General features: G+C 42.0%; 1 protein-coding gene across 1 annotated transcript in view; it reads left to right on the top strand.

Moving 5' to 3' along the window:
• LOC139453992 (uncharacterized) overlaps positions 1-23,550 on the top strand; it is a 54,036-nt gene extending 30,486 nt beyond the window's left edge. Inside the window, exons 8-19 of the mRNA XM_071235466.1 lie at positions 694-874; positions 2,167-2,262; positions 4,670-4,948; positions 6,600-6,727; positions 8,294-8,529; positions 10,457-10,601; positions 11,425-11,668; positions 12,756-12,876; positions 13,675-13,825; positions 15,865-15,977; positions 17,597-17,804; positions 19,295-23,550. Of these exons, the coding sequence (XP_071091567.1) occupies positions 694-874; positions 2,167-2,262; positions 4,670-4,948; positions 6,600-6,727; positions 8,294-8,529; positions 10,457-10,601; positions 11,425-11,668; positions 12,756-12,876; positions 13,675-13,825; positions 15,865-15,977; positions 17,597-17,804; positions 19,295-19,841 (2,449 nt within the window). The 3' untranslated portion in view covers positions 19,842-23,550. The remainder of the gene's footprint in view (positions 1-693; positions 875-2,166; positions 2,263-4,669; positions 4,949-6,599; positions 6,728-8,293; positions 8,530-10,456; positions 10,602-11,424; positions 11,669-12,755; positions 12,877-13,674; positions 13,826-15,864; positions 15,978-17,596; positions 17,805-19,294) is intronic.
• Positions 23,551-26,527: the final 2,977 nt, after the last annotated feature.

Here is a 26,527-nt window from a genome sequence, read left to right as displayed (position 1 = left end):
TGATGATGATGATGATGTGAGATGGCTGTTATGATGGGGATGATGTGAGATGGCTGTTATGATGGGGATGATGTGAGACAGCTTTATGGATGATGATGATGATGTGAGACAACTTTATGGATGATGATGATGATGTGAGATGGCTGTTATGATGGGGATGATGTGAGATGGCTGTTATGATGGGGATGATGTGAGACAACTTTATTGATGATGATGATGATGTGAGATGGCTGTTATGATGGGGATGATGTTAGATGGCTGTTATGATGGGGACGATGTGAGACAACTTTATTGATGATGATGATGATGTGAGATGGCTGTTATGATGGGGATGATGTGAGATGGCTGTTATGATGGGGATGATTTGAGATGGCTGTTATGATGGGGATGATGTGAGATGGCTGTTATGATGGGGATGATGTGAGACAACTTAATTGATGATGATGATGATGATGTGAGACAGCTTTATTGATGATGATGATGATGATGATGATGATGATGATGCAATAAAAAAACTTCCAGCACCTGTAGGCAGCATTGGTTGTATACACCCCAATGGAGATGAGAATGATAACTGAAATGCATTCGGATCCACTGATTGGGGAACAACTACTGACCATATTTGAACAGAGATGTCTGGATAAGTGCAGTAAGTAAATGTATAATGTAATAAGTCAGTGTCTTGTGTTTAAGGTTTCTGTACGGGAAGCTATTCAAAGAAATGGGTTGGGAGAACGTAGGTGCACTGGCTGAGGGCGGCCAGGAGTTGCCGGACTACCACATACAGCTCCAGTCCTACCTCCAGAAGCAGGGCATCTCCGTCATCGTCAAGCGTCAGATTGTCCGGGGCGGCAACCACATCGACGTCTCACAGGTCAGTCATCCTCGTCCTTGCAACAAGGCAGACAAAGGTTAGGTATATTGTTCTCCGGGATATGCTTCAAGGGGGATCTGAACTGAACATAAAGAATGTTCGGTAAACGTTTATCATTTGTATGTGAAACCAAAGGCACCCGATGTTATGTGCAATTATTGTTGTATTGGCTGGGCCTGTCATCTAAGGGAGCTGGAATATTGCTGAGTGTGGTGTTAAAACAACAAACAAACAAATAAACAAACTGTCATCTAAGGGACTGCAATTTGCTGTGTACATTTGTGTTGATTAGGTGTGACAGAAACCTATGGTTATGAGTTCGAATCTCAGATTTGCTCATTGGTTTCACAAAATTGGTAAATGTCTGAGACTTGTACCTCTTCGGTCTTTTGTCCCAAATCAAGCTGAAATGCAGGGGATATATCCATCCAAGTCAATGTTATAGTGGTTGGTCCCAGGGATTTGAGTGAACAATGCACTGTGGTATGGACTGGGATGTGGAATACAATGTTCAATGATTGACACAAAATTGGGCAATGGGAGTTTATGTTGTGGAGGGAGTAGAGGTTGGAGGTTTCACGGTTGCAGCTGACTGCTGTCATCTAGGGGTGAAGTATGGGATGGTAACAAATGTTATATTTCGGCTCACACTTCCTTAGTAAAGTACAAATTCTAGTATTTTGGGGGGTCAAATCCCATCCAAGATTCCCATCCGGGATTCGAACCCACACTCTCAAATTTGAGCGATAGAAAGGAGAAGCCAAAAGTGATAGCGAGCGCGGCACGACGCTTTAGTAAGAGGAAGTGATGTAGGGAAGAGAACATGATGAAGGCATGTGAATGTAGCGGAAGTGACGTAGTTGCCATTACTGATTTACATGGAAGTAAATGGCGGATTGCATGTGCGATGAGAATTTTGACTATTAGCCGTAAGTTGCTTATAGGAGAAATATTTGATGGAATGTAAGATAAATGCTGCCTATAAACCAATCTAGCGAATTACTGCTAAATGTTAATAATGTTAAACCCAACTCACTCACTCGCCCCAAAATAGTTCTAGAATTTGTACCACTTTCTTTATGGCATTGCATATTCAAGAATGGTATAGGTTTATAGGACTTTAGGATGTGAAATTTTACAAAGGGTAACTTTTTGGTAGCTGCTCTGCCTTATTGCTAATTCTTGTATTCTTCTATGGTGAATGGTGAAGTATAATATGTGAATCATCATTTTACATACATGTACCGGGTACTGCCATCTGGGAGTGTAAAGAACTATCTCCCTTGTTTCAGATATTTGCTGAGCTGCGTGAACGCAATGTGAGGATCATCATAGCCGACTTCTACGACTCTGCAGCGCGGGCCATCATGTGCGAGGCGTACAGACAGGTAGGAGGACTCACCACATAGTTTGTCAGTAGTGTGGTCCAAGACACCAAGTCTTGGTATTGACTTTGATTACGGTAGCTTAATGAATATTTTGTGAGTAGTGGAACAATACACTGATGCATCGGTGGATCGCAGTATTTTACTTATCGATACAATTATCAATCACAATCACACACGTAGTAAAAAGTTTTGATTTTTACCTTAAATGTATACTTTGATAAATGTGACACCACATAATAATTAATTGTGGAAATGAGTAGTGAAAATGTAAATATGTTCATACATTGTGTCATACTTGACACATCTTTCCGAGGCAAGGGAGTTAACTGACTATAAATGTCCAGTTTCCACCCTTGCTGAACTAGGCTGGTATTATAGAGTTACATTTTGGCTGGACTAACGAGTAGATGCATAGTCCAATCAAAATCGCACACTGAAATCGAAATCCAGTTAGTAAACTGTATTGCAGATTTCGGTCGATTGCAGGATTTGCAAAGCATCCGCACCGCTAACTCGTTGTCAACAGATATTTTCCAAGTGTTTTCACATTTTTAATCAAGGTGCTCACGTGATTTGATGCACTTCGCGAGATAAGACCAGTGTTGTCACAATATAGATCTTGATTATCGATCTGATCGTCTTGACTTGGCGCCACCATGTTGTGTGAAACAAACGCAAGTGATACGAGAGAGGGAATCTCATTGGTCCATAGGAGAGGCTTATAAGGGACAAAACTGGTAATAACCACTGGTGGCGCTACGATCGAGCCCAGGAATTCCAGCCTAGTTACAGTTTACAGTCAGTTAACTCCCTTGCCTCGGGAAGATGTACTTGACACTGCCAACTGTGAATTGTTAGTTTTCCAGGTATTTGGCCATCCTGTCTTTGATAAAGATGGTTTATGCACCACAGATAAGAGCACATGCAAGTATTGTGATACGTACTGGATTGTGAGCAAGGTATCGTGATACTTGTCAGATGGCACAGTTGGTGTATTGTCCCAGCTCTAGTTTTTGTATTGTTATACAGTTCATGAATAAAGGAGTGTTAAAGAGACCCAACTATTATCAATGAACAAGCAATAGATATGTTTCCCTTGCATTCCTTTCTCAATCTGCATTGAAAGGACAAATCTCATTGACTGATGATTTGGGAATGCTACCATTTTGAGACTTTCTCAATTTCCATGCAGCTCTACATAACTTAAGTCAACATCCTCTGTGTTAAGCTGGAGTGTAAGTCAGAGTGCATATGTATAGATCACGTGATTCCTCGAGACCAATCAACATGCATCTTCCCGAGGCAAGAGAGTTAACTGACTTTAAAAGTCCAGTTTCCACCCTTGCCGAACAAGGCTGGAATTACTGGGCTTGATCGTAGCGCCACCAGTGGCTATTACCAGTTATGTCCCTTCTAAGCTTCTCCTATGGACCAATCAGATTCCACCTCTCGTATCACTTGCGTTTGCTTCACACAAAATGGTGGCGCCAAGTCCGGACGATCTGATGGATAATCAAGATCTATATTGTGATAAAACGGGTCTTTAATAATTTGAAAACTGAACCAAACAACATCATGGGATGTCTAATGGATGGCTGAGATTGTGTGTCAGTAGGTTACACACAACCATATGTTTTCCCATAGACTTCTATAGTAACGTTATATTTTTTTTTAAATAACTAAGCATTCAACAGCTATTACCTGTACGTGTGTGCACAGTTTGGCCTTAGAGCAGCAATAAAAACCAAAAAAATTACTAGCTTAGCCAGTTCCATTTCTGAGTACAGGAAGCTAAACACACCACCCCCAGTTTCGCACCAAATGTCACCTACTTGAAAATAGCTGTGGTCACATTCAGCATAAGTCATCATGTTGAAAAAGACAGTACTAAATATAGTAAAACATGGTCAGTTTTAATGACTGGATGGATGTACATTTGAAAGACATAAAAATCTTACAGAATATCCTCCAATCACAGCCTGCAGATATCTCTCGATCTGCAATGAAGGCTCCCTACAAAAACCGCACTGTCCAAACTGGTTCTGATTTGGTGAAGTAGAACCAGTACTTCCCACAGGCTATGGAGAGTCTCTTCCTTTTCAAATGTTTATCCTTACGAAGCAAGATATAGATGACGATTTTGGCGGATTCAAAATTCATTCATACAGTCCGTAACTGTCTTTTTCAATACCCCCTGTAACCTTTTTGAATTGCATGATTAGAAAACACATTCCAACTTTCACTTTCCTGTTCTGGTAAGCAACACTGATTAGTTGGATTTAAAATTGTTGTGATTGACCCGTAATGGGATGTCCTCAGATCTTTGTTTACCTTGAGCGAGAACTGAGTTCTGATTTTAATGAGTGTGTCTATGAACTGTTTAGTGATGATGACTGGTGTGTTTCAGAAAATGACAGCCTACGAGGGTTATGTATGGTTCCTGCCGGCTTGGTACCCTGCCCTGTGGTGGGACGTGGACTACTACAATGGAGAACCCAATCACAACGAGCCCGACCGGCAAGAGAACGTCCCCTGTAATCGCAAACAGATGGAGACGGCCATTGAAGGTCACTTCATCCTGTCCAAGGCCTACCCAGAGTCTGATGATATGAAAGAAAGAAAGGTGGCGGGAGGAATCACAGTCCGTCAATACCGGGAGATGTACCAGAACCGGGTGGATAATGCTGTGAGTAATGTGGTGTAGGGTAATGTGGTGTTGTAGGTTAAAGTGGTGCAGTAGGGTAACGTGGTGCTGTAGGATAACGTGGTGTTGTAGGGTAATATGGTGTTTTAGGGTTGCGTGGTGCAGTAGGGTAATGTGATGTTGTGGGGTAACATGGTGGTGTGGGGTAACATGGTGCTGTGGGATAACATGGTGCTGTTGGATAATGTGGTGTTGTAGGGTAATATGGTTGTGTGGGGTAATGTGGTGTTGTGGGGTTGCGTGGTGCTGTGGGGTAATGTGGTGTTGTGGGGTAATGTGGTGTTGTAGGGTTGCGTGGTGCTGTGGGGTAATGTGGTGTTGTAGGGTAATGTGGTGTTGTAGGGTAACGTGGTGCTGTTGGTTAATGTGGTGTTGTGCGTTATCATGGTGTTGTAGGGTAACATGGTGCTGTGGGGTAAGGTCGTGTTGTAGGGTAACGTAGTGCTGTTGGTTAATGTGGTGTTGTGCGTTATCATGGTGTTGTAGGGTAACATGGTGCTGTGGGGTAAGGTCGTGTTGTAGGGTAATGTGGTGCTGTTGGTTAATGTGGTGTTGTGCGTTATCATGGTGTTGTAGGGTAACATGGTGCTGTGGGGTAAGGTCGTGTTGTAGGGTAATGTGGTGCTGTTGGTTAATGTGGTGTTGTGCGTTATCATGGTGTTGTAGGGTAACATGGTGCTGTGGGGTAAGGTCGTGTTGTAGGGTAATGTGGTGCTGTGGTGTTGTGGGGTAACGTGGTGTTGTAGGGTAACATGGTGTTGTAGGGTAATGTGGTGTTTTAGGGTGATGTGGTGTTGGGGGTAATGTGGTGTTGTAGGGTGATGTGGTGTTGGGGGTAATGTGGTGTTGTAGGGTGATGTGGTGTTGGGGGTAATGTGGTGTTGTAGGGTGATGTGGTGTTGTAGGGTAATGTGGTGCTGTGGGGTAACGTGGTGTTGTAGGGTAACGTGGTGTTGTAGGGTGATGTGGTGTTGTAGGGTAACGTGGTGCTGTAGGATAATGTGGAGTTGTGGGATAATGTGGTGGTGTGGGGTAACGTGGTGCTGTAGGATAACATGGTGCTGTGGGATAACATGGTGCTGTGGGGTAACGTGGTGCTGTAGGATAACATGGTGTTGTGGGATAACGTGATGGTGTGGGGTAACGTGGTGCTGTGGGGTAACAAGGTGTTGTGGGATAACGTTGTGGTCTGGGGTAACGTGATGCTGTGGGATAACGTGGTGGTCTGGGATAGCGTGGTGGTGTGGGGTAACGTGGTGGTGTTGGATAACATAGTGTTGTGGGATAACGTGGTGGTGTGGGTTAATGTGGTGCTGTGGGATAACGTGGTGTTGTGGGATAATGTGGTGGTGTGGGGTAACGTGGTGCTGTAGGGTAACTTGGTGTTGTTTGGTAACAGTACTTTACATATAATAATTTGCTCTTATTTAATGCCCTAATGTGACAAGCATTATAACCTTTATATGGGTGTTAATGTCTGTGACCCCCCCCCCCCCCCCCCCCCCTGGTGTTTTAAGAGCCCTCTAGTGAGTGTCCACCACTTGTCAGACATTAGAACAGATCGTAGCAGACTGCCATTGATTTGTCTGTCAGAACTGGACAGACTACAGGCCGGAATGCTCCTTTATTGCAGGATGTGGAGGAGACCCCATTTGCCAGCTTTGTGTATGATGCAGTGTGGGTGTTCGCCCATGGGCTTGACTGCCTCTTTCGGAGCCAGCCCAGCGCCATCAGCACTCTGCATGAGAAGGCCACCACACTGTAAGTTACTTCAGATATGTGGAGTAGATTTTTTGTATGTAATAATAATAATAATAATAATAATAATAATAATGAGTCCATTTGTATGGCGCCATACTCCATACCAGCTCGTGTGCTCATGGCGCTTACATTATTACCCAAGTCAATGGATCAGTGAGCACTCGATTTCCATTCTCAGCTCCCTGTGGAGTATACAACCCAAGCTGCCTGTGAGGCGCTAGAAGTTTAACAGCCACATTACCATCTCATCCTATATAAGGCAAAGCTTGTGATAATAACGCAAGATAAACATGTTTTTATTGCAAATATAAGGTTTGTGTGCACACTTGTGATGTGCTTCATTCCAGGTCACTTTATACATGGGGTATAGGATTTTGGGTCAATTTTGAAGGCGTGTACAGGGGGGTCGTCTTATACGTGGGGCCACTTTATACACAGCAATATACGGTACTTTTGTGTATCATGGAAACATAACAATATACTAGTCAAAAGTGGAGAAGTTTAAATTACTGCTTTCAGCTCTCCCTGTTTCATTCATAACAATACTCGAATCACTTCTGCTTTGGTTGCATATATACCATTCAACATGAAAAGATAATTTGAATTATAAATAGTATTGTGTATAGAAGAACAAGAAACAGAAACATGAGTCAATGGTAGATACTAACATTTTTAGTCCATTAGTCCTTATAATGATAACAAAAAGCAAAACCCTTAAAATTGCAAATTTCAGCTGGTCCTTATAATACCTTAACTATTTGGGTAAGTCTTCCGCTTGTATCCCCCCTAAAAAATATATATGATTTGAGAATTGAGCAACAGTGCATACATGCATAACTTTTGGAAGGGGGATGCAGGTGGAAGTCTTTCCAACTAATGAGCAGATTAGCAAGGGCTACAGGACTTGTGCCTGTTTCTAACGCTGAAGATCCGGGTAGAATAGGTCTTCAGCAACCCATGCAGGCCGTAAAAGGCGACTATGCGATCGGGTGGTCAGGCTTGCTGACTTGGTTGATGCATGTAATCGATCCCAATTGCGTGGATCAATGCTCATGATATTAATCACTGGATTGTCTGGTCCAGACTCGATTATTTACAGACCGCTGTCATATAGCTGGAATATTGTTGAGTGCATTGTTAAACAACAAACCAACCAACCAATCTAACGCTGGAGTAAAAATGACTTGGGTGCACTTTACAAAACCGTGAACTTGATTAGTTATTGCCACAGCCAGACCTTGCAGTCTCTCTATCATGGTCTTAAACTATTCAACAACTCTCACAAAATGTTAAAATTTCTCAATGGGTAATAACCAGGTGTGGTTGTATGGTAGCTGGTCTATCACATCCTGCTGTTGAAGTGTTATATCACTGAAGGTGAGCTTCTGAACATCCGCAGGACCAAGTCAGTAGATTAGACCAGTATGCCATCATGTCAACTGCAGGAATTTGTACCAACTGTTTTGTACAAGTATCAAAACAGAGTCGTTTGGCCACATGTACTTTTCCAAACCAGAGTCATTTTGGCCATGTGCACTTTTCCTAAACTGTATTATCTTATTACAGGAAGCTAATGGAAGCTCTTACTGAAACCAGTTTCCAAGGAGTGTCGGGGCTTATCAAGTTTAATGGAAGTGATCGTCTTGGTAACGTGACTCTGCTGCAGTTTTTCAACAATGGGACCAAGGTGGTTGGCCATTATAATCCCCAGGTGTTGGAAGACGGTGGCTTGCTGGACATTTACAAGAACAAGATAAGATGGCTGACCAGGGACGGTCACCAGCCGAGTGATGGACACACAGGTCAGTAGCTGCAGTTCTGCTCTTTCATGTGGAAAGATTGAAACTGTTTATTTAATTGCTTGCAAGACATTTATCAATGTTGGTCCCCAAACACCGAATGTAGTTGTACATAGAGAATGTGGCCGATATCTGTTACCGTATTTGACGTAATAAGCGCCCACAGTGACATTTGCTAACATATTGGCTAGTGAACAATCCCAATTAGCACCTCTTCCGATTGATCAATGTACACAAGACTTATTTATTCGTGTATAATACGCACTCGTGTGTTATATGCACCCTTAATTATGAGCAATTAAAATCTTGAAAAATATATCCGTCGTGTATAATACACACAGACTTTTCTTTCTTTCAGGTAGAAGTTTAAGATTTTGCAACTCTGTTTTTTCTCTTACCAAAGTTATATTCTAATAAGAGCAAACCTATTTCTAATTTTGAGAGCGCCCTGGGCGCTTATTAAGTCGAATACAGTATATATAAATGCGCTCTGTCGTTGTATAAAATAATGGCTTGACCTTGCAGAAATACACAATGATAGAATTCCTAAGAAATCCTATAATATTCTTATGTACTATGATAATTGTCGATACCTAACCTATGCATCTCCGGGGCAGTCGGGTAGCCTATAGTGGTTTAAGCGTTCGCTCGTCATGCCGAAAACCCGGGTTCGATTCCCGACATGGGTACAATGTGTGAAGCCCATTTCTGGTGTCCCCCGCCGTGATATTCCTGGAATATAGCTAAAAGCGGCATAAAACCATACTCACTCACTCACTCACTATGCATCTCCTTTTCACATAGATTTGTATTTGTATGGATTGCTCAGTGTGTTGGAAATTAATTTGCTTTTCTTAGACTGTATAAGAAGGTTGCAGTTAATATGTATCATCAAACATTTAATAGTATTATAGAACATAGTTCAAGATATATATAACATGGATAAAGAGTTTAAATGCCTAATCGAAGCTGAGAAGTACCTCCCCATCACTGAATCTCTACAGAAACAATGTAATACAGTCACAATCATTGTTTCTGGGGCGGTCGGGTAGCCTTGTGGTTAAAGCGTTCGCTCGTCGCGCCGATTACCCGGGTTCCATTCCCGACATGGGTACAATGTGTGAATATTGCTGGAATATTGCTAAAAGCGGCGTATAACCATACTTACTCACTCATTGTTTAACAATAAATTACACTGCCATATAACAATACATATATATCTGTTATTAGATACGTAATTTGGCTCATTATTGTCAGAAACTGTAAACATGGTGACAGATAATATTTATGTTGTTAAAGTAATTATTTGCTGGAATGTATTAAAATAAATCTTTTTCGTCAATTTGCCTGAATTTTTTACAATCTTTCTCCAGCATTTTTTTATAGAAGGAGTATGTAACAGTAACCCTTGGGAACATGCTGTTTCTCACATAGAATCTAGGGGGCCACTGACTGTTTTGTTGAAATCCCTTCACGTCATCTGTGTGTATTGGTTGCCCCCAACTAATAATTCATGTAATCAGATCAGGAGCCATAGGGTAGCCAAGTGGTTGTGGTGTCGGCTTGTCAACCCGGGTTTGACTAACCGCATTGGTACCATGTGTAACAACGACTTCTGGTGTTCCCCAGGGAATATATTGCTGATAAAGTGGCATAGAAACCAACTTCACCAAAACATTATCTCAATCATCCGTGGGGCTTACAGGTTATGATTGGCCCCAGAAACCCATGTTGGCTGAGCAAATGTCCAACTGAGTCAGGTAGTCTGGTATGCAGGTCGTTGTGCCCTGCGGGCATAGATCGTTGCTCACTATATCAATCACTGGATTGTGTGATCCAGACTCGATTTTTCACAGGTGACTAAGAATCAACAAAAAAATATGTATTTCAATCACTGGTAAAGGCAATAAAAAATTCATGATTATTTCAGTTCCTTCTGAAGATTGTGCAATCGAGCGGTTTCGGGCTGTCCTAGGTGTGACGTCGTGTGAGATGGCAATCATCATCGCCAACGTCATGGGCTTTGTGGGGTTCATCATCATCACCATCATCAGCCTCGTCATCATCAAGTGCAGGTGGGTACACACTGTGAGTCCTCAAAAAACCCTATGCTTGCCGTAAAAGGCGACTATGCGAGTCCTCAAAAACCCATATGCTTGCCGTAGAAGGCGACTATGCTTGTCGTAAGAGGCGACTAACAGGATCTGGTGGTCAGGCTCGCTTATTTGGTTGATGCATGTCATCGTATCCCAACTGCATAGATTGATGCTCATGATGTCAATCACTGGATTGTCTGGTCCAGACTTGATAATTTACAGACCGCTATCATATAGCTTGAATATTGCTGAGTGTGGTATTTAACAACAAACAAAAACATAGTTATGTCGAGGCATTGGTTTGATTCCCCACATGGGTACAATGTATGAAGCCTGTGTGTCCCAATCGTTATTTTATATTGACATCGATCATTATTGTTCATGAACCTTGCTTTACACCATAATCATGATAATTGAGTGTACATCAGCTTTAGTTTAATATCGGACCCATGAAGATCCGGGGTGCAATAGGTCTTCAGCAACCCATGCTTGCCATAAAAGGTGACTATGCTTGTCCTAAGAGGCGACTAACAGGATCGGGTGGTCAGGCTTGCTGCTTTGTTTGATGTATGTCATCCTATCCCAATTGTGTGGATCGATGTTCATGATGTAAATCACTGGATTGTCTGGTCCAGACTCGACTATTTACAGACCGCTGCCATATAGCTGGAATATTGCTGAGTGAGGCGTTAAACAACAAACAAACACACAACAACAAAATTAGTTTAATATCATTAAGATCAGCATCCATTATGCCTGTGACAGGACAGTACTCACTATGCTGGTACCTGCGTGTTTCCAGATACGATTCGAAGGTGCGTGCAACACATGAGCGTATGAAGGAGCTTGGACTACTTTCACAGGACTACTCGCACTGTCTCTCACTTGATGACTGGGAGATTCCCAAAGAAAACGTAGTCCTCAATCGTAAGCTTGGTGAGGGTGCTTTTGGGACGGTTTATGGAGGTGAAGCCATCATTGAAGGAACTCAGTGGGTGTCTGTGGCCGTCAAAACTTTGAAAGTTGGAGCTATGGTTGAACAAAAGGTGAGTGCAATTTGTTTAAGTTTTTCTGTTTTTGTTCAATGGACATAAACTAAGTGCTTAAGATAAAAGGGTATTCATTCAGGAAGTCGGGAAGTCTTTTTTTTTGTTAAACCTTTTCAGAGCTATACAAGGGGCGGTGGGGTAGCCTGGTGGTTAAAGTGTTCGCTTGTCATGCCGTAGACCCGTGTTCGATTCCCCACATGGGTACAATGTGTGAAGCCCATTTCTGGTGTCCCTTGCCATGATATTGCTGGAATATTTTTAAATTGGTGTAAAACAAGACTCAATCACTCACCAGAGCTATACCTGCTCTTTCATAACAGAACTGTATATGATTAGTTCAACATAAAAAAATTAATCCATTTAATTCTTACGAAATACAAACATCTGTTACATCAGTGGCAAAAATTTCAGCTGTCATCACACGAAAAAACGTTCAGATTGTCAACAGACTTCCTCTTCACTGTTAACTATCTATAATGAGTTGTGCAAGTAATAGTATGGTGCTACCCACACTTCATGCACATGAGTGAGGCGGGAAGGTCTGACATCTTTCCTGTGTTTGCTAGTTATCAAAGAACATAAAAACCAAAATCTTCTTTTTTCCTCTCGCTTTTGGACCGCCTCCGTGGTCTAGTGGTAGAGTGTCCGCCAGGAGAGCGGAAGCGATGCTCGGCCGTGTCATACCAAAAGACGTTAAAAGATGGTACTTGTTGTTACCCTGTCTGGTGCCCGGCATTAAAGGGCTAAAACAAGGACTGGTCGGCTCGGAGTCAGTATACTGTGATTGAGTGGGGTTTTCATGTTAAACTGCGGCATGGTATCTCAGTGTGCTAGCACTATAAATCAGCATCAGTCCGACTAGTACAAGCAGCCACACACACACACACACATGCATGCACATCACTATATAAGCACAATAATCTTGGACACGACGTTAAACCCAATTTCACCTCACCCTCGCTTTTGAAACCGCTGAACAGGCAAAAGACTATACATGATTTCTACACTAACAGTGCAAAATTGTGATTCACTAACCCTTTGATGTTTGTGCTAAGATTACCAAAATGAATGTTGTTTTTTCCAGCTTGATTTCTTCAGCGAGGCTGATGTGATGAAGAGGTTCACCCACCCCAACATCGTGGAACTTCTGGCGGTGTGTACCCGTGGCGAGCCGATGTACGCCGTCATGGAGTACCTGCTGCATGGTGGGTCATGCTATTCCGACGATGCAGACGACCTGTTAGCTTCCCAGTCGGGATTCTGGTTAGAATTTGTCCCAGCAGCCTTTGTTGTCATGGTGACCAAATGGATCTGGTCGTCAGGCTCAGTTATTTGTTGATAGTGTTTCATTGCACCTTGACAGCGTGGCTCATTGCACACAATATTGATCACTGGTTGTCTGGTCCAGATTCTATTATTTACAGGCCGCTATCATGTAGCTGGAATATTGCTGAATGCTGCTTTGAACAACACACAAAAAATATCCATGTTGGCTCGAGGAGACAACTTAGCGTGGCTTATTTGGAGTCAGATGGTTCAAATGAAGTTGGGAATCACCAAGATATTTTACTATTTGTCATTTACAATGATATGAAATATTGTATTCAACAACAATGTATAGGAATGGGTTCTGTCTGTCCTTGCAATCCATCTGTCCATCCATCCTTCCGTCCGTCATATTTCGTTTCCAGAGCAGAACTCAAAAACCACGAGACATATCTTAACCAAACTTGGCGCATAGAACTGGTGCCTTTTGATAGTTTGGGATTTTTAAAAAATGTAATTTTTGAGTTCCTATGGTAACAACTTTGTCTTAGATTGAAAATGGAGGTAGTGCTAATAATTACAGTATTTCTTGCCTTGCATACAACCAGACATGCCATATTGGCAGGGGATATGAGTATTTTATGCTTGTTTTGACTTTTTTTTAATATTGATTAGAACGAAGCTATGACAGCAAATATGACCAGGTGGCTGTACACAAGACCTTGTTGTCGCTGCAGGTGACCTGAAGACATACCTGTTGTCTCGCCGAAACCTGGTGGGTCAGAATACACCTGAAGGGGAAGATGTCAGTCCCCTCACTCTCACCAGAATGGCGAGAGACGTAGCCAGTGGTCTTCAGTATCTCCATGATCTCAAGTATGTCCACAGGTAGGCAGATATCAAGTAAGTCCACAGGTAGGCAGATATCAAGTATGTCTACAGGTAGGCAGATATCAAGTATGTCCACAGGTAGGCAAATTTCAAGTATGTCTACAGGTGGGCAGATATCAAGTATGGCCACAGGTAGGCAAATATGAAGTATGTCTACGGGTGGGCAGATATCAAGTATGTCCACAGGTAGGCAAATATGAAGTATGTCTACAGGTGGGCAGATACCAAGTTTGTCCCCTGACTGTTACTGCTGCACATGTTCTGACCCTAACAGTTTGTTTCTGCAGCACATGTTTTGACCCTTGACAGTTTCGGCAGCACATATTCTAGCCCCTGACAGTTGCTGCTGCACATATTCTAGCCCCTGACAGTTTCTGCAGCACATATCCTAGCTCCTGACAGTTTCTGTAGCACATTTTCTGACCCTTGACAGTTTCTGCAGCACATTTTCTGACCCTTGACAGTTTCTGCAGCACATGTACTGACCCTTGACAGTTTCTGCAGCACATGTACTGACCCTTGACAGTTTCTGCAGCACATGTACTGACCCTTGACAGTTTCGGCAGCACATGTACTGACCCTTGACAGTTTCTGCAGCACATATTCTAGCCCCTGACAGTTTCTGCAGCACATTTTCTGACCCTTGACAGTTTCTGCAGCACATTTTCTGACCCTTGACAGCTTCTGTAGCACATGTACTGACCCTTGACAGTTTCTGCAGCACATGTACTGACCCTTGACAGTTTCTGCAGCACATGTACTGACCCTTGACAGTTTCTGCAGCACATGTACTGACCCTTGACAGTTTCTGCAGCACATGTACTGACCCTTGACAGTTTCTGCAGCACATGTACTGACCCTTGACAGTTTCTGCAGCACATGTACTGACCCTTGACAGTTTCTGCAGCACATGTACTGACCCTTGACAGTTTCTGCAGCACATGTACTGACCCTTGACAGTTTCTGCAGCACATATTCTAGCCCCTGACAGTTTCTGCAGCACATTTTCTGACCCTTGACAGTTTCTGCAGCACATTTTCTGACCCTTGACAGCTTCTGTAGCACATGTACTGACCCTTGACAGTTTCTGCAGCACATGTACTGACCCTTGACAGTTTCTGCAGCACATGTACTGACCCTTGACAGTTTCTGCAGCACATGTACTGACCCTTGACAGTTTCTGCAGCACATATTCTAGCCCCTGACAGTTTCTGCAGCACATTTTCTGACCCTTGACAGTTTCTGCAGCACATGTACTGACCCTTGACAGTTTCTGCAGCACATGTTCTGACCCTTGACAGTTTCTGCAGCACATGTACTGACCCTTGACAGTTTCGGCAGCACATGTACTGACCCTTGACAGTTGCTGCAGCACATGTACTGACCCTTGACAGTTTCTGCAGCACATGTACTGACCCTTGACAGTTTCTGCAGCACATGTACTGACCCTTGGCAGTTGCTGCAGCACATGTTCTGACCCTTGACAGTTTCTGCAGCACATTTTCTGACCCTTGACAGCTTCTGTAGCACATTTTCTGACCCTTGACAGTTTCTGCAGCACATGTACTGACCCTTGACAGTTTCTGCAGCACATGTACTGACCCTTGACAGTTTCTGCAGCACATGTACTGACCCTTGACAGTTTCTGCAGCACATATTCTAGCCCCTGACAGTTTCTGCAGCACATTTTCTGACCCTTGACAGTTTCTGCAGCACATGTACTGACCCTTGACAGTTTCTGCAGCACATGTTCTGACCCTTGACAGTTTCTGCAGCACATGTACTGACCCTTGACAGTTGCTGCAGCACATGTACTGACCCTTGACAGTTGCTGCAGCACATGTACTGACCCTTGACAGTTTCTGCAGCACATGTACTGACCCTTGACAGTTTCTGCAGCACATGTACTGACCCTTGACAGTTGCTGCAGCACATGTTCTGACCCTTGACAGTTGCTGCAGCACATGTTCTTGCCTTTGACAGTGTCTTCAGGTCATGTTCTAGCCCTTAACTCATGTCTTCCTCTTGTGTTGCAGGGATCTTGCCTGCAGGAACTGTTTAGTTCATGTCAACAAGACCGTGAAAATCTCAGATTTCGGAATGACAAGGCACACATTTGATTCAGACTATTACCGCTTTACTCGAAAAGGTAACGTTTGAATAGCTTCTTTATGTTTGTGAACTGCCACCATATCTGTGCTTGGTGCCCCAAATGCATAATGTCAATCAAATACACCCACGAGCAAGAGAAATGCTGTGCTATGCTAGTTGTACGAGATGGAGATGGGGCAGTCCATGATAAAGCTATGGTGGTGACTGTGTACAGTGTATTTATCATAATACCAACATTGCCAATAGTTAGGGTATCATTATAAAGGATATAAAGGCCAGTTTTAAGGGTTTGGCTAAATGTTATCATTATAAGGACTAGTGGACTAAAAATGTTATTTTCTATCATTGATAATCAAGGATAACCATATGTTTGCAGAAAGTGTATGTGTATAGTGACATAAGGATTGAGTAACAACAGCTTGTTATAATTGCGGATATTAACATACTGAGTGTCCATAGTGCCGCTGTACAAAACAACCTTAGCGCTATGGCTGTCGTAAGTCTATGTTAAGGAATAGGAGTTACGATCACCTTAGCGCTATGGCTGTCGTTAGTCTATGTTAAGGAATGGGAGTTACGATCACCTTAGCGCTATGGATGTGGTAAGTCTATGTTAAGGAATGGGAGTTACGATCACCTTAGCGCTATGGATGTGGTAAGTCTATGTTAAGGAATGGGAGTTACGATCACCTTAGCGCTATGGCTGTCGTAAGTCTGTGTTAAGGAATAGGAGTTACGATCACCTTAGCGCTATGGCTGTCGTAAGTCTGTGTTAAGGAATGGGAGTTACGATCACCTTAGCGCTATGGCTGTCGTAAGTCTATGTTAAGGAATGGGAGTTACGATCACCTTAGCGCTATGGCTGTCGTTAGTCTGTGTTAAGGAATGGGAGTTACGATCACCTTAGCTATGGCTGTCGTAAGTCTATGTTAAGGAATGGGAGTTACGATCACCTTAGCGCTATGGCTGTCGTAAGTCTGTGTTAAGGAATGGGAGTTACGATCACCTTAGCGCTATGGCTGTCGTAAGTCTATGTTAAGGAATGGGAGTTATGATCACCTTAGCGCTATGGCTGTTGTAAGTCTATGTTAAGGAATGGGAGTTACGATCACCTTAGCGCTAATATCGCTTTGTACAACGGCACCAATGTCAAAATTCTGCTGTGTGATGTAAGAGCTTTGTATGTCATAAGTCTGTGATTTATAGCATGTTCTGTCACCATGACTCGTACAAGATGACTAAATGATGTGGTCTGGCTCAGGGACTTTGCTGAATGACTGTCACTGTACCCGAATTTTGTTGGATGTTGTGCATAAGATTAATCCCTGTATTGTCTGTCCGCGCCTCGAATATTACAGGCTGTTGTCATACAGTTTGGCACTGTACAATAAACAAGCAAACAAACTGTAGCAGTAATCATACAAACTTGTTTACTATGCTTGTCGTAAGAGGTGACTTACAGGATCGGCATGGATCGATGCTCATGATATCAGTCACTGGATTGTCTGGTCCAGACGTGATTATTTACAGACCTACAACATATAGCTGGAATAGTGCTGAGTGAGACGTTAAACAACAAACAGACAAACAAACAAGACAGTAAACAACAACTGTCATCAGTAAGCATGCACCTACATGTTGTTTCCATGTCGACAGGTATGCTTCCAGTTCGCTGGATGTCCCCAGAGAGTTTAGTAGACGGTATCTTCACATCCAAGTCGGATGTGTGGAGTTTCGGTGTGCTCATGTATGAGATTGTCACGTTCGGCAGCTTCCCATATCAAGGATATTCCAACAGCCAGGTGCTGGACTATGTCAAGGTTGGCAACAGACTTGCCATCCCAGACAAATGCCCCAAAGATCTGTAAGTATTTACTGCCATATCCCTGTTTTATATAAACCAATTATTTTTAAACTTATCCTATCTCACACTATGTATTTCTTCCTTCTTCTTTCGATGCTTGTGTGAAAACGTGCTTGAACAAAGTTTCCAGCTTCTAAAAACATTTCCCCCGAACACATACCAGCATCACCATGGTAACCAGCCCAACAAATGCACTGTCATGCACTGTAATCCCATGCATTGTGAACTCATGCAACCTAATCACCTGACTACCCCTACCACATCATTCTCTTTTTCATCGTCACCCTGTGGAGACGTGTATTGAGTTTTAGGGAATCTATTTTTTTATTTGTTTTGTGTGAGTTCCCTCCTCATTCATAATAACATCTACAGCACTAATTGAAGAAAAGGATGGGAACAGAACATGAAAAGCGAGTGGCCTGTAAAAATTGCAGCAATAAGTACTCCAGTGCTTGTCCTCATGATCAAGATGCTGTGATTGTCGGGGCCTTTGCTCCAAGGACAAGGATAGTTTTATAATATACAATTTATTGTAAAATTTACAATTTCTACAATATTATTATTTTGATTCTATTAAATAACATGCAGTTACAGTTTGAAGCTTCATAAAGTGTATTTGTTGTTTGTAAGATTATAAAACCTTATTGATCTGGCAGACTCTTGGTAGCCCTGTAAACATCCGGGTTGGAAATGGTCTTCAGCAAACCCTGCTTGTGTTAAGAGGTGACAAACGGGATCCTGTGGTCAGCTCGCGTGACAGGGTTGATGCATGTCATCATATCCCTAATGCTCATGATATCAATCAGTGGATTGTCTTGGAGAGACTTTATGACATGTAATTAAATTCTGCCATTGTATTGCTGGAATATTGCTGAGTGTGTTGTTAAACAACAAACAAACAGAATGTTTGTCAATACAATGGTGTTATTATAGCAGCATTCTTCTTGAATCAATTGCTGTGAATTGCTGCAATATTGCTGATGTGGTGTACAGCAATGAATCTCACTTCATCTTGTATTAGGGGCGGTGGGGTAGCCTAGTTGTTAAAGCGTTCTCTCATCACACTGAAGACCCAAGTTAGATTCCCTACATGGGTACAATGTGTGAAGCCCATTTCTGGTGTCCCCCATCGTGATATTGCTGTGATATTGCTGGAATATTGCTAAAAGCGGCATAAAACCATACTCACTCACTCATCTTGTATTACCTGATATCACTCAAAGTATGTTCACTTGTGCTGAGGATTTCCAGGTAACAAGATTTCACTCCATATTTTATTCCTTACTTATACAAAATACCGTTGTTCATATCAAATGGCTTATAAATTTTGAAACACTAGTTGTCACATGAGGCTCTGATATTATTGATAGATATTTTAAGGAAAACTATTTCAGTAATTTTTGTTAGTGGGAGGGTAATGAATTTTGTTCATGACATTTTTGTTTTTGTTTTGATTCTTCCCCTTTTTTAAGAAACTTTTCTATTTCCAGGACTTTATACATCAATGAGTGTATGTCATACCAGCCTAAGTCTCGACCAGACATCACCCTGCTCATCAACCATCTTGAAGATAACCCAGAATTCCTAGTTCCATGTTTAGATGCACCAATGAGAAGTGTCGTTATGGAGGACACCAACTCACTAGAGATGGCCATGCCGTCGGTTCAAAACTCCATCACCCATTCAACACCAGTATCCTTCCTACATAGACGCTCCGCAACTTCACAAGAGAAGTTATCTCCCCTTCGCAAAACTCACGCAAGCCAAGGCTTCAAGTTCACTCCTCTTCGAAACACACGGACATATTTATCAGCAGCGGAGAAAAAACTGAGAAGAAACAGTGTAGGGACTCCACAAGCACTTCATCGCGAGACCATATCGCTGACAGCAAGCATTGACTCTCCTCTTCTGAGAACTAATTCTTTTCAGCGCCACCTACCATCAGTAACTTGTAGTGAGCGAGGCGAGAAGGACAACAGCAGTGATTATTTCAGTGACACGTCCAAGGAGCTCTGTCAAACCATCACGTCAGTTTGACGTTAACATTCAAGGAGGCCAGCCAGACCTTCTTCTGTCTCTTGTTGAAATGAAGCGCCTGTCAGTCTGATATGTATGTGTCCAAGGACCTCTCTGAGGTTGGCTGTCTATCTGATGTTTCAACAGCCAAGGATATCTGCCAGTCTAGCTGTTCAACTGGTGTAGTCCTAGAATCTCTGACAAACAATCACATCATGTTCAAGGCATTCATGGAAATCTGTCAAGGAATTCTGTCAGTCTGATGTTGAATTATTCAAGGAGCTCGGCCAGACTATCTGCCAGTCTGATGGTATGACCTCTAAAGGAGCGTTTAAGTAAACGTGAATATTATCCTATCCTGTTTTTTATCCCGGGGATGAAATTCTCCAGTGTCAGGATGATTCTCCCGAGTGAATTTGAACCCATACCAGTGTGGCACTAAGGTAGGATACTAGAGTAAAACTTCCCCCGGGATAATATATAGGTAGGATATGATCCTTGCTTACATTTACCATATCATGATCTCAGTCCGATAACTTGTAGTTTCAACAGTGGGAATTAATCAAAAGTAAATATCAGATACTTCAGCGCAAGCTAAATGTCATCTCTTATACTGCAAGCCTGAGGTTACACTAGGACAACATGGACACATTTGTTGTATGCAGCTCACTCACTCACTCACTGGTGTCTCAGCCTTAACAACTCCGCGGTATCATGTCAAGACGATGATGAAGACGTGTGTAGGGTACGAGTGTGATATGTACTTTCATGTAGTGATGGCGGACCATCCTGTGAAGGAGTCACTGTGCACATTTTGTCTTATCAGTTTGTGAACATGATGATAACAAGATGTTACAGACATATCATTAGGCAAACTGTTTAAAAAGTGTCTTGGACGACGTGTATTCAAATACTGTGTGTGGCATCATTGTGATACGTTTTCATGACTGGACTCTGTGCACATGCACTCAGACATTAGAACTGTGGGGTAACTGTGAACAGTGAAAGTTTTCTGCTGTGCAGTTAGTGAAAGCATTTCAGTTCATTACCATGATTACGGCATAAGTGGCACAGGTTCACATGTAGGTGGATTGTGTTCAGAGTTAAGGGAATCAATGTGACCTGTCATTTCAGCTTCCTAAACAATGACCAAGGATACCAGCAGGGTGTTGAAACCTCCTTGAAAGTCACGCACAACATTTCACAGTCCAGGGACATAAACATGACATTTTTGTTTCAAGGAAGTTACGGTTAGTGGAACTTGGCAGGACACTCATTCTGTGCTAAAAGCTTTGAGTCTACTTCCTGGAACTTTCACGTGGCATCATTTTCAGTAAACTTTGGTTTAATGTATGGACCTAAAACAGCAACGGTTTCTGGACCAAAAGACATTTTACTGGACTCGGGCGTCAGACTTGTTGCTAAAGTCAGAGACTGCACTCATCCCTGTTAGCATGACATCCGGGGTCCATTGAACTGAGCATGACATTCTGAAAGCCAAATGATCTTAGCGTGACACTTTAAGGTTGTTGGAAATAAGCATGACATTTTAGGTTCAACGAAAGTTTGCTTGTGTGTTACGGTGTGTGAAAGTTGCCATGATTTCCCAGGTCACATGATATCTTGTGGATGCTGAAATCAGCTTGACATTTTTTTAGTGCAAGCAAGGGAAAGCTAGACCTCTTGATCTATGTGTACAAGGTCTATTAGCACTGACTTAATGATGATCAGATATTCTGCCAGATCCTTGGACCAGGAGCCGTGTGGTCCAGGAGCCGTGTGGTCCAGGAGCCATGTGGACCAGGAACCGTGTGGACCAGGAACCACGTTGACCAGGAGCCGTTTGGTCCAGGAGCTGCGTGGTCCAGGAGAGGAGGCACGATGCAAGACTACTTTCACACTAATCCAAGATGGTGACCAAAGACATGGCAACAAGTGGTGCCTGCAAATTACATGCTCTTAATGCAAAATGTCTTTAAGTGTGTCTTCGAGTGAGTTGTTTCCTGATAATAGAGCTTCTACAATCTATTTATCGAATTATGCATAGTGCATGGAGCAGCAAGGATTGGATTTTGTAGTCCTGCTATTTTGTGTTTTGTGGAAGTGTTCCATTTCATCAAAAACTACTGTGTTGAAAGCAAAGCCACTATGAGATATGTGTTTAGAAGAAGGAATTGAATTTCATGGAAACAAATTCCTTCAACACTGTGATTTAGCAAGCTGATTCCTGGAAATGAAATGGGCCAATTTGATCCTGGGACATAGGTTAGATCTGCCATTGTTTATCCAACATGGGAGGGTTAATATTCTGTGACAGTGACTGGGTTAATATTCTATGACACTGAAAGGGTTAATATACCGTGACACTGACAAGGTTAATATATTGTGAAACTGAAAGGGTTAATATACAGTGACACTGACAAGGTTAATATATTGTGAAACTGAAAGGGTTAATATACCGTGATACTGACAAGGTTAATATATTGTGAAACTATAAGGGTTAATATACTGTGACACTGACAAGGTTAATATATTGTGAAACTGAAAGGGTTAATATACTGTGAAATAGAAAGGGTTTATGTTTGGTGACACTGACAGGGTTAATAGTTGGCTCATTACATGAAAAGATCACAGAGTTCATACAGATTTCAAAAGTGATTGAAAAATAAGTATTTGATGAAAAGTGCACATTTTTTGGTTTTGCATTTACTGTGCTTGAAAATGAGTTAATTAATCTCCAGGCCTTGAACAGTGCTGCAGTTTCTGTTACCTCTGTGAGCGGTCGGGTAGCCTAGTGGTTAAAGCGTTCGCTCGTCACGCCAAAGACCCGGGTTCGATTCCCGACATGGGTACAATGTGTGAAGCCCATTTCTGGTGTTCCCCGCCGTGATATTGCTGGAATATTGCTAAAAGCGGTGTAAAACCATACTCACTCACTCACTGTTACCTCTGTGTGTGACAAAGGTGGGAAGGGCACACCAACCAATTGTCAACTTCCTGTTTTCTGGCAGGGTATTGTTTTTGAAAGATGTTTTTCATGTTGTTCATGTTGTTCATGAAAGACACATCCTCTCCGGATCTGTATGAACCCTGCAAATATATCAAATATTTTTGTCTTCCATGTTACTTCTGAACAGGCCTTAAGAGGTACATATGTCTCAGATGTGTTGTTTCCTGACCAAGAAAAAAGTCTTTTGTTTCTAAGGTGCTGCACACATCATTTTCAAATCCCAGAATCTCCTCTCTCTCCTCCTCCTCCTCCTCCTCCTTCCCCCTCCTACCCCCTCCTACTCTCTCTCTCTCTCTTCTCCCCCTTCTCCCCAACCCAAAACCACCCACACCCCCACACACCAACCCCCGCCTTTTCCAAGCATGGCAACAGCAGATTATCCACCAGTTTAGTAGCAGGGGAGGTCATCCCCAAGATGTCGGGTCAAAATGAGAATACAAGTAAACTTCATACGCTCTCATAAATGGTATTGAAACCAATTACTCATCCAAGGGTTCCTCCCTCTCCAAAGTGTAACTACCTCAGAGGTTTTTTTTCATTAATTAAATAAGTTAGCAGATGCAGTGGGAAGATAACATCGTTTTCATATAATCGATAGTGTTATCAATGTTATAAACTAATCTGATAATCATTGTATCAAGATCCAAAAGCTCTGTTCATCATCTGAATTGTTTGATAGGCGTTACTTAGAAGTTGACGGATGACAAAGTAGACACAATTTATAGAAAACAACTTCTTTAATTACTATTTAGGCGACATTTTGGTATGGATCCTTATACCGTTTTCAAGCAGGGCTGAGTGAAGAACATGGTACAGTAGGTGGAGGATTAACAGTAGTTATGCCACACATGTATGCAATTGTTGTTACTGTGAATCCTCCACCCACTGTATATATTCTGTACCATGTTCCACATTCAGTCCCGGGGGCACGGGTGGCCCAGTCGTCTAAGGCCGCGATTCGTGCAGAGTTGCATCCCTTGAACATGCCAGAAACCTCCGATTGTGGGTTCGAACCCTGGTTCGCCCCGATTATGTTTCTAGGTTTGTCAGCACCATACCCATGCTTGTGGGTTTCACCGAAGCGGTAAACGTCTGAGACCTGCATCACTTCAGGCTTTCCTCCCACATTAAGCTGACACACCGTGATATAACTGGAATATTGTTAAAAGCGGCGTTAAACCCAACTCACTCACTCACTCATTCAGTCCTGCTTGACAACGGTATAAGGATCTATACCGAAACGTCATCTTTATAGTAATTAAAGAAGTTGTTATCCATAAATTGTGTCTACTCTGTCATCTGTTAAACATAGTGGTGTCCTGATGGGTAGGTACTGATGTAAACAAACATGCTGGTAAGTCCTTTAGCACTGTGTCATAAATGGGGCAATTCTCTCAGGCTTGTGGCTTCTGAAGTTACTGTAGTAGATAGAAACTTCAAATCTGAATTATTTTAAGAATGTCATCACATGATTAAGAAATTATTAGCCTTGTATGTTTCCGTATGGTAAATATCATGTATGAGGAATAAAACTATGTATTATGATAATTTTTGAGGGCATATCCATACAGAAGTAATTAATAACAAAGTTGGACTGTGTTCCAAAAGTGGATGTTTAGGTTAAGACACATGAGGCCAGACACATTTTAAAACTTCGTTTACTATTGCGCAGGCTCAAAAAAACATATGAAAAGCTGTTGGTTTCAGTAAATATATTTTCTGTAGCTTTTGATATAAATAAACTATTTTTGATATTCTAATTAAAGCCTGTTGAAAATGTGCAACAAACTTGGAAGAATCGTGACAGATCCGTGGTGATAATTGAAGGGAGGTAACTCTAAACTTGTTTCTTTCCCTATTCCTCCATTCCTTTCTCTGCTTACTTAACATTTGGAGGAAATAATTATTTTTTTTGAAATTGTGTATTTTTTGTAAAACATTTTGTTGACGTATCTATCTGAATTTTGGGGCCAAAATCAGTGTACGGTATCTGGGGAACAGCTGGATTGGTGTACGTCCCAAAAAATCACTTCAAGTTCACTCAGATAAATACCATGAAACAAGAGACTTTTTTGTTGCCTAATGTTGTCATGACGTTTGTTTTGTAAATATTGCATTTGTCTAGAGGAAATACTGGATATTTCGCTGTTAATGGAATGGTTGCTGACTTTGTGTGTGATGCATATTTGTTATGAAGTGTTTGTGTTGATGTGGCTCAATTGTGAATATGTGTACATATATTGTTAATTTACATATATCGTTAGTCCCAGCGGTGAGTGCTATGCAGTAGATGTGGCCCGACTGTGTCACATGTAAATACTATTTATAGAGGAGCCTGTTCCAGGTTTCTAAAACCTGTCCGGCCTTCAGTTACACGATAATGTCATTGTCTTTCAACCATTTCATTCCAAATACCTCGGATGCTTTTTCACATAAAAATTATTTTGATACCCTTTACAGATAGAATCTGTGTGATGAAGCATTTGTATGATGAAGCATCTGTGCGATGAAACATCTGTGCGAAGAAGCATCTGTATGATGAAGCATCTGTGCGATGAAGCATCTGTATGATGAAGCATTTATTAGCTGTGTTCGCCATCGGGTTTTGGTTCAAGGTCATCACTCAGAGACAGTTTAGGATAGCTCATTCACACATTTTGACCAAGACGGGTGGTGCCTATTGGCTTTCAAGGTTTGAATTCTTTTGTTTTTATCTTCATTGCAACAAGACAGCAAGGTTGGAATTCAGAACCATTTGTGATATTTGCATAAAACTTGTTGACTTGAGTGAGGATCAGGGTTAGAATAGGTCCCACACACTCTATTGACGCATGTTGATTTATTGATCAGTGGGAACAGGGTTAGAATAGGTCCCCAACACCATTGACACATGTTAACTTGAGGATCAGTGGGATCAGGGTTAGAATAGGTCCTCAACACTCTATTGACGAATATTGATTTAAGGATCAGTGGGAACAGGGTTAGAATAGGTCCCTACTCTCTATTGACACATGTTGACTTGAGGATCAGTGGGAACAGGGTTAGAGTAGGTCCCTACTCTCTATTGACACATGTTGACTTGAGGATCAGTGGGATCAGGGTTAGAATAGGTCCTTACTCTCTATTGACACATGATGATTTAAGGATCAGTGGGATCAGGATTAGAATAGGTCCTTACTCTCTATTGACACATGATGATTTAAGGATCAGTGGGAACAGGGTTAGAATAGGTCCCCACTCTCTATTGACACATGTTAACTTGAGGATCAGTAGGATCAGGGTTAGAATAGGTCCCTACATTCTATAGATTGCCATTAGAGTTGACAAAATTAAACTTGGAGTTGAGATTCAGTGGCTTGCTTGACAGTATGTCACTATGACATGGTGGAGATGCTCAGGGTGGTCCAAGGCATCACATGGTCAATGGATGCTGCTTTGTCATGACAACGGAAAGCATATCAAAACTGTAAACAGTTAAAACCTAAACCGTCACACTGAACTTTCTACTAATTGCTGAAAAGGTTGAACAAATAATACTGTATATTCTGCCAAAAGTAATGATATTAGTGTGCTAATTTCAACAGTTTCTTTTAATTAATTCTTCTTCAGTGGTAGTTCATTGAACTGATTTATGCATTTATCCCTACATTCCTAGGTGCCATTCCGCAAAGCAATGGCAAGGTACCTACACAACACT

The sequence above is a fragment of the Haliotis cracherodii genome, unplaced genomic scaffold (genome assembly GCF_022045235.1).
Source record: "Haliotis cracherodii isolate W230 unplaced genomic scaffold, xgHalCrac1.p SCAF_10, whole genome shotgun sequence".
Lineage (NCBI taxonomy): Eukaryota > Metazoa > Mollusca > Gastropoda > Lepetellida > Haliotidae > Haliotis > Haliotis cracherodii.
The sequence above is the reverse complement of the archived record's forward strand: the minus strand, read 5'-3'. Positions and strand labels throughout refer to the sequence as shown.